This window comes from Myotis brandtii, unplaced genomic scaffold (genome assembly GCF_000412655.1).
Source record: "Myotis brandtii unplaced genomic scaffold, ASM41265v1 scaffold64, whole genome shotgun sequence".
NCBI classification, from domain to species: Eukaryota; Metazoa; Chordata; class Mammalia; order Chiroptera; family Vespertilionidae; genus Myotis; species Myotis brandtii.
The window spans coordinates 160,021-167,976 of record NW_005370460.1 but is presented as its reverse complement, the minus strand read 5'-3'; the positions used below and the strand labels follow the sequence as shown (position 1 = coordinate 167,976).

Sequence of the window (7,956 nt, the reverse complement as noted above, 5' to 3'; positions counted from 1 at the left end):
TGTCTTTAATTTTTGGAATTTTAAGTATGATGTGTCTGGGTGTGGGCCTGTTTGGGATCTTGCTTGGGGTTCTCTGTGCCTCCTGAACTTGTGTGACTTTTTCCTTCACCAGGCTAGAGAAGTTTTTTGCCATTATTTCTTCAAACATGTTCTCCATCCCTTTCTCCCTTTCTGCCTCTCCTGGCACTCCTGCTATTCGAATATTGTTATGTTTCATGTTGTCCCACAGCTCCCTTAAGCTGTCCTCCTGTTTTTTAATTGTTTTTTTCTTTTTGGTTTTCTGATTGTATGATTTTTTTTCTACCTTGTCTTCTAATTCACTGATCTGAAACTTGGCTTCCCCTAATCTGTTGTATATTTCTTCCAATGTGTTCTTTATTTGTGCTATTTCATTCTTTATTTCTGTTTTCATAATTACTATATTTTTTATCATGCTGTTGAGCATCTTTGCCATCATTATCCCGAACTCTGTCTGATAAATTCCTTTCTTTTTTTTTTGTTCACACAATGTTTTTGTTTTTATTCAACTGTAATCAAACAGCAGAATTAACACATTTGGCAACTCCAGACTGGCTTTTGTTTCACCAATGGAGAGTGATAAACTTAATACCACAGACTACGGATTTCAGAGAACCTCTCGCTCAGCCCTGCAGCTCAACAGCAAAGGGACTCTGCAGGTTTCCTTACTGCTCTTCAGAGGATACGCCTTTAAATTCTCAGTTCTTATTCTTATATTAACAATCTGATGACCACATCATAGTACCAAAATAGCCCCCAAAATGGAGTTCAAATTTGATCAAAACATAAATCCAGATGTGTGACCCTGTAAAATGATAAAGGACAGGCAGAAGGACAAGTTACCCTCCAGCTCTGCTCAGGTCTCACCCGTGAGAGTGGGAACAGACAAGAGGAGAAATCAACATGCATCACTGAACTTGAGAACACTGCCTGGGCCCCGGGGCCATGTCTGTCTCCTGGCTTTCCCCTACTTCCCAGCCAGCTGCTCATAGAGCTTTGGCACATAGTCATCCCATTCCGCCTGGTACGTGCCGGCCACTGGGGGCCCAAGCTTGTACTTTTTGCAGAAAGATGCCACCTTGAATTTGCCACGGTGGTCTCCAGATTGGTTGCTGAGAATGGGCTTGTTACACTTCAGTGGCTTGGGTTGCTCGTCAACCAGCCAGATATAGCGGTAAAGGCCTGTGCCCTCAGGAGGCCCAGAGCCCACATAATCAGATAGGACGGTGCCACTGCTGATGTTGCCCTTCATGTTGACATGGTGCCATTCCCTAAATGTGGGGTCCTTTCTGCCTGGAGCATCTGGGTCTGTCAAGACCAAGGTGTAGCCCTAGCTGGTTTGGCTCAGTGGATAGAGAGCCTGCAGATTGAAGGGTCCCAGGTTCAGTTCCAGTCAAGGGCACATGCCCGGGTTGAGGGCTCAATCCCCAGTAGGGGGCGTGTAGGAGGCAGCCAATCAATGATTCTCTAATCTATGTTTCTCTCTTCCTCTCCCTTTCTCTCTGAAATCAATAAGCATATTTTTTTTTAAAGAAGACCAAGGTGTAGAGTTTACTTGGATCAAGGCCATCCCATGAAATACCAGTGGGCCAGTTCTGAACCTGGGTGAGCGTCAGCACTTTGCCCAGCTTATTGACCTCCACCCGTAGTATTTGACCTGCAGCGGGTACTTCAGCCTCTTGTCCACTCCTCCAGGCTCAAGATCCCTGCAGGCTCACTGGCATCGCAGGACAAGCGGAGAGACACGGGGGAGCCAGGGGCAGGTCAACAGCACCGATGAAGCGGCTCATCTGTCTGATAAATTTATGATCTCCATTTCATTTAGCTCTTCTGGAGAATTTTCTAGTTCTTTCATTTGGGGGTTGGTTTTTTATCTCCCCATTTTGGCTGCCTGTTTGGGTTTGTGACTATGTATTAGGTAGATCTGCTACACTGTTTCTGACTCAGGCAAAGATCAGGCAATGACTCAAAGCCTCCAGATCGCCTCTGCCTGCGCACTGAGTGTATTCAGTCTTGAGTAGCCGAAGGCAATTGTCCACAGGTTGAACGTGAGGTTTTCCAATAGGCTGGGGCAACTGTCTTACCCTGAGGCAAAAACCACCTGGATAGCAAAGGTCTGCCTGAGAGAGTTGTCCTCTGCAGGTGAGGGAATGACTCAGCTTAGAAACCGGGGTGTCTGCCCTCCATGTTTTAACCCTAGAGCCCCCATCTCTGGCTTCCGCTCACACAGCTCAAGTCCACTCTGCCCTCCCTCTGCTGGAGCCCAGGGTAAGTGGCTGCACATGAAATTTTGTGTGTTAGCTCTTTAAGAGGATGCCTGAATTTTTTTTTCCTCTGGGTGATATCTTTATTATTATTATTATTATTTTTAATATTTCAAGAAAAACGATCTTAAATATAATGTTACATGCAATAAACCTTAATATCTCAAGAAAAATTATTTTAAATATGATAATGTTACATACAATAAACCCAATTCAAGAAAAAGATCTTAATATAATAATATTACATGCGATAAACATTAATATTTCAAGAGGTAAAAGGATTTTAAGTATATTACCAAAACTGTACTAACATAGTATGATATCACAAAAGTTGTAGAAATTATTAAAACCTGCAAATAACAGGATTACTTCTATTCTAAAATATTTTTTTCCTCTGGCTCTATTTTTGCTCATCAGTTTATGTTCATTATATTCCACATATGAGTGAGATCATGTGATATCTTTCACTGACCGGCTTATTTTGCTTAGCATGATGCTCTCCAGTTCCATCCATGCTGTTGGAAATGGTAAGAGTTCCTTCTTTTTTATAGCAACATAGTATTCCATTGTGTAGATGTACCACAGTTTTTAAATCTACTCATCTGCTGATGGGCACTTAGGCTGTTTCCAAATCTTAGCTATTGTAAATGGTGCTGCTATGAACATAGGGGTGCATATATCCTTTCTGATTGGTGTTTCTGGTTTCTTGGGATATATTCCTAGAATTGGGATTACTGGGTCAAATGGAAGTTCCATTTTTAATTTTTGGAGGAGACTCCATAATGTTTTCCACAGTGGTTGCACCAGTCTGCATTCCCACCAGCAGTGCACTAGTGTTCCTTTTTCTCTGCATCCTCGCCAGCACTTGGTGTTTGTTGATTTGTTGATGATAGCCATTCTGACAGGTGTGAGATGGTACCTCATTGTCGTTTTGATTTGCATCTCTCGGATGATTAGTGATTTTGAGCATGTTTTCATATGTCTGTATCTCCTCTTTTGAAAAGTATCTATCTAGGTCCTTTGCCCATTTTTTGATTGGATTGTTTATCTTCCTTTTGTTAAGTTGTATAAGTTCCCTGTAAATGTTGGAGATTAAACCCTCATCGGAGATAACATTGGCAAAAAAATGTTCTCCCATGCAGTGGGCTTTCTTGTTGTTTTGTTGGTGGTTTCTTTCGCTGTGCAGAAGCTTTTTATTTTGATGTAGTCCCATTTGTTTATTTTCTCGTTAGTTTTCATTGCCCTAGGTGCTGTACTGGTGGAGATATTTCTACAATATATGTCTGCAATTTTGCTGCCTATGGATTCTTCCAAGATTTTTATGGTTTCCTGTCTGTGTTTAAGTCCTTTATTCATTTTGAGTTTATTTTTGTGTATGGTGTATGTTGGTGGTCTAGTTTCATTTTTTTGCATGCATCTGCCCAATTTTCCCAACACCATTTATTGAAGAGACTATCTTGTCTCCATTGTATGCTCTTGCCTCCTTTGTCAAATATTATCCTATATAATAAAAGCCTAATATGCTAAGTGTCTGGTCGTCTGTTCAACCAATCAAAGTGTAATGCTAAGGCTGTTCAACTGCTCACTCTGATGTGCACTGACCACCAGGGGGCAGATGCTCTGACCGGTAGGTTAGCTTACTGCTGGGGTCCGCCCTATTGGGACTGAGCGAGATGGGCTGGACATGCCCTGGAGCCCTCCCACGGTCCCTCCCCGGCTGGCCAACCTCCCGCATCCCTCACCAACCCCGACTGTGCACCTGTGGGGTCCCTCGGCCTGGCCTGCACCCTCTTGCAATCCAGAACCCCTCTGGGGATGTTGGAGAGCCGGTTTTGGCCCGATCCCGCAGGCCAGGCCGAGGGACCCCACTGGTGCATGAATTTGTGCACTGAGCCTCTAGTTTGAGTATAATGGCTTGGGTCGATTTCTGGGTTCTCTGTTCCATTGGTCTATATGTTCTTGTGCCAATACCAGGCAGTTTTGAGGACAGTGGCTTTGTAGTATAGCTTGATATCTGGTTTTGTGATTGCTCCAACTTTGGTCTTTTTTTCTCAGGATTGCTGCAGCTATTCGGGGTCTGGTGCCTGAATTTCTAGCTGTCTCTCCCTGGCAGACAGCAACCCTGCTGCTTTTCACAGCCAGATGTTATGTGGGCACCCTTCTCAGTTCTGGTGCTCTCTGCTGGGGGCCCTGCTTGGGGGTTACACCCCAGAGTTCTCAGGGGCAACCCTTCACAGCTGAGATATCCCTCTGGGACTTCAGCTGCTCTCTGTGGGAGCCCGGCCAGCCCTTTTGCGCCTCTGCCCCTCCTACTAGTCTCTATGTGGTCTGCACTTTCAGTCCTTGGTTATCAGGGTTCTCTCCAGCTCCGTGGTCGGCAAACTGCGGCTCGCGAGCCATATGCAACTCTTTGGCCCCTTGAGTGTGGCTCTTCCTAAGCCTTAGGAGTACCCTAATTAAGTTAATAACAATGTACCTACCTATATAGTTTAAGTTAAAACTAAAAATTTGGCTCTCAAAAGAAATTTCAGTCGTTGTACTGTTGATATTTGACTCTGTTGACTAATGAGTTTGCCGACCACTGCTCCAGCTAGTCTTCAGTTGATTATTCAGGATGCTTTTTGTTGTTGTTGTATTTTAGCTGTAATTCCAGTTTGATTCTGAGAGGGTGTCTGTGTAGCTTCCACTTACTCTGCTGCCATTTTTAATCCTCTTCGGGGTTTATTCTTGATCACACAGCTAACAATCTGAGGCCATTTGTTCTTATTTTATTTAATTTTTAATTCTTTATTGTTTAAAGTATTACATAAGTCTCCTTTTTCCCCCCATTGACCTCTCCCCAGCCGCCCCCACCCCCCAGCATATGCCCTTACCCCGCTACTGTCTGTGTGCTTTGGTTATGCTCATATGCATGCATACAAGTCCTTTGGTTGATCTCTTACCCCCTCACCCCCTGCCTTCCCTCATAGGTTGGACAGTCTGTTCGATTGTAGCCATTTGTTCTTAACTCAGTTTGATGCTGATCAGAATCTGGTATCCTAAGGGCTTATATATATTGATTTCAGAGAGGAAGGGAGAGGGAAAGAGAGAAACATCAGTGATGAGGGAATCATCAATTGGCTGCCCTCTGCATGCCCCCTACTGGAGACTGAGTTTGCCACACGGGGGTGTGCCCTTGACCAGAATAGACCCCAGACCCTTCAGTCTGCAGGCCAATGCTCTAGCCACTGAGCCAAACTGACTAGGGCAGAAAGGGTCATATTAAAGAAATGGAGTTTCTGAGCAATTAAATTTATCTGTTTTATGTCAATTTAATTAGGTCAGCCAAAGAGCCTAGAAGAGTAGGGGAAAAATTTTCCTCCGTGACAGTTTGCACGCACAACACCTAAAGTCCATGTATATGCTGTAGGGGAAGAAAAATTGCCTTCAGCTGAAAGAATCGAAATTCCAAAGTGGCATATTTTGGGGTAGCATATTCTGTCACCCACCAATGTCTATTTTTGGATGGGAGTATCCTATAAAGGACAGGTGAAATCCTTAAAGATGTTCAGACTGTGAAAGGGTGGCATTAATGTTGGGTGAAACCATCAGATTTTTTTAAAAAGGTGCCAGGAGGCAGGTACTCTTTAGAGGTTAAGGTAAGCAGGTGTGGGTGGGAAACGGCCTGTATTGTTCCTGGTGGAGCCGCAGAGGAGCTGATGTAAGGAAGTGGTTCTGGTTGGAGGGCAGGTTACATGGTGCGTACATAGTGATCTTTGGCCTGGAGTTCTCGTAAATGCTGTGGGTTGTTCTAGAATATGCTCTACATGCATGAACTTACTGAATCCTCGCAGCTAAGAGAAGGTGTTACTGTCCCCGTTTCCAGGTGAGGACAGGAGGCACAGAGGCTGGCGCTCCCTGTAGGTCACAGCTGGGAGTGCAGCCACCCCAGGTGGACGGCTCCGAGCCTGGGTTCTGAAGGCCGCTCACCACACCGCCTCCACCAAGGCTACGGACACGAGCTTTGGGAAGCTTCCCTAAGCCAAGTCTGCACCTTGACCCCACATGCAGTCCTCCGTTCAGAGCACCACCACCTTCATGGCCCCGTCTCCGTCTCCGTGTGCTCTCAGCCCAGCTTCAGACTCAGGGCTGGAAGTGGGTCACAGGATGGAAAATGAGAGGGGCTGGCCTGAGGGGAACTGGAAGTGTTTGCTATGACGGGAAAGCAGAAGAAAGGGAAAGTCCCTGCCTTCACCCTCCCTGGTGACGGGAAAGGGGTCAGGCCCTGTGTGTGAGAAGGTAGGGAAGGAAGAGAACGACCAGGGGAAAGTGGGAAAGGGAGGGAGGGAATGTGGGCAGACAGGCAGGGACCTGGAGCCAGAGCAGCTTCTTAAGAAAGCGCTTCAGTTTGCAGCGTTAAAGGCGGACGTGACCTTGCAGAGAACGCCCAGGCCTATAGGGTTTTCTAGCACCAACTTCTCCCCTCCACCCCCACAGTGTTGGAAGGGACGTCTAGGATGAAGGCGTGTGGCCCCATGTAGGTCTCCATGGCAGTGAGATGAGAGCTGGACAAGTTCTTGGCTCTGCCTGTGCACAAAGCTGCTGGGCTGGGGAGAGCGAAGGACAAGATTGTGAAGCTGGTGTGAGTCACTGTGAACCCCACCCACTTGAGGCAAACTTGGCCAGTTTAATTGGTGGGAACTGTCAACCGGGCGAGGGACTGTGGCTTTTTCAGCAGCCTCGTTAGCTCTCAGTCAACGAGAAAGCCTCTGGGTGAGGAAATTGTGGCCAGACCAGCAGCAGGTCGTGCTCTCCCGGCCCCCCTGACTGGAGGCTGTGGGGCCTGTGCACAGAGCGCCTGCAGACGGAGCCGCCCGGCCACCTGCCTCGTGGAGATGCTGGGGCCAGCTCTCGCCTTCCTAGTCCTGTTCCTTCAGGGACGGCATAGCCCAGGTGAGGCCCCATCTGCATGCGGGGGCGGGGGGGGGGCGGTGCTGCATGGACTAGCGGCTAGGCCCATGGGCGTCAGATCCTGCCCCCTCTGGGTGGTGTGGCTCTCCAGGATCATTTGGAACTGGGCTGAGCACCTGACGGGAGACAGGCTGGTGGAGGGTGGCGGGGCCTTGAGCACAGCCTCAGGCTTAGTTGACCTCTGTGTGGTGGGAGGGTGTCCTTCCTGGCTGTGAGGAGGGCCAAGGAAATAGCCTCTAATTGGGTGCTATTAGCAGCAGAAAGGAGAGGGGCCCTGGGCTTGGGTTTCCACCAGGAAAGCAGTGGTTCTGGGGGTCAGAGACCACAGATTGTCCCTGAGGCAGGAAAGCTGGTGCCCAGGAGGATGGTTGTCCTCTGACTGGTGGCCTGGCCCCTCTGGGGGAAGGGGAAGAACGTGCCGCCACTGAGAAGCTGCACAGAGAAGCAGCTGGAAGCCTGAGGGGGACCAGGCTGCTGCATTCACTGTGGTCTCAGCTGCAGGCAGCCCCCTTTGGAGACTTGGAGGCATTCCAGGTTGACTAATCCTCCAGGGCATTGTGGGCGGGTGCGGGAGGGGCACACTGTGTGTGAAGGGCCTGTGAGAAGGCTGAGGTCGGGCTGAGGGGCAGGAGCCTGGCTTTGGGGATAGAAGGTCGAGGCCGAGATGAGACAATAAGGCTGCGATGGGGCGAGCTCTCCCTCAGCGGCCGGCCCGCAGGCAGCT

General features: G+C 48.0%; 1 protein-coding gene and 1 pseudogene across 4 annotated transcripts in view; one reads left to right on the top strand and one right to left on the bottom strand.

Moving 5' to 3' along the window:
• Positions 1 to 729: 729 nt before the first annotated feature.
• LOC102259760 lies at positions 730 to 1,392 on the bottom strand (annotated as a pseudogene).
• Positions 1,393 to 5,731: 4,339 nt separating this feature from the next.
• The window catches only part of CD244 (CD244 molecule, natural killer cell receptor 2B4), a 24,883-nt gene continuing 22,658 nt past the window's right edge, over positions 5,732 to 7,956 (top strand). Inside the window, exon 1 of one of the 4 annotated variants that reach the window (XM_014528576.1) lies at positions 5,732 to 7,214. In XM_014528576.1, coding sequence (XP_014384062.1) covers positions 7,157 to 7,214 — 58 coding nt within the window. In that variant the 5' untranslated portion in view covers positions 5,732 to 7,156. The remainder of the gene's footprint in view (positions 7,215 to 7,956) is intronic. The other 3 variants (XM_014528571.1, XM_014528577.1, XM_014528575.1) reach the window with 3 other exon arrangements.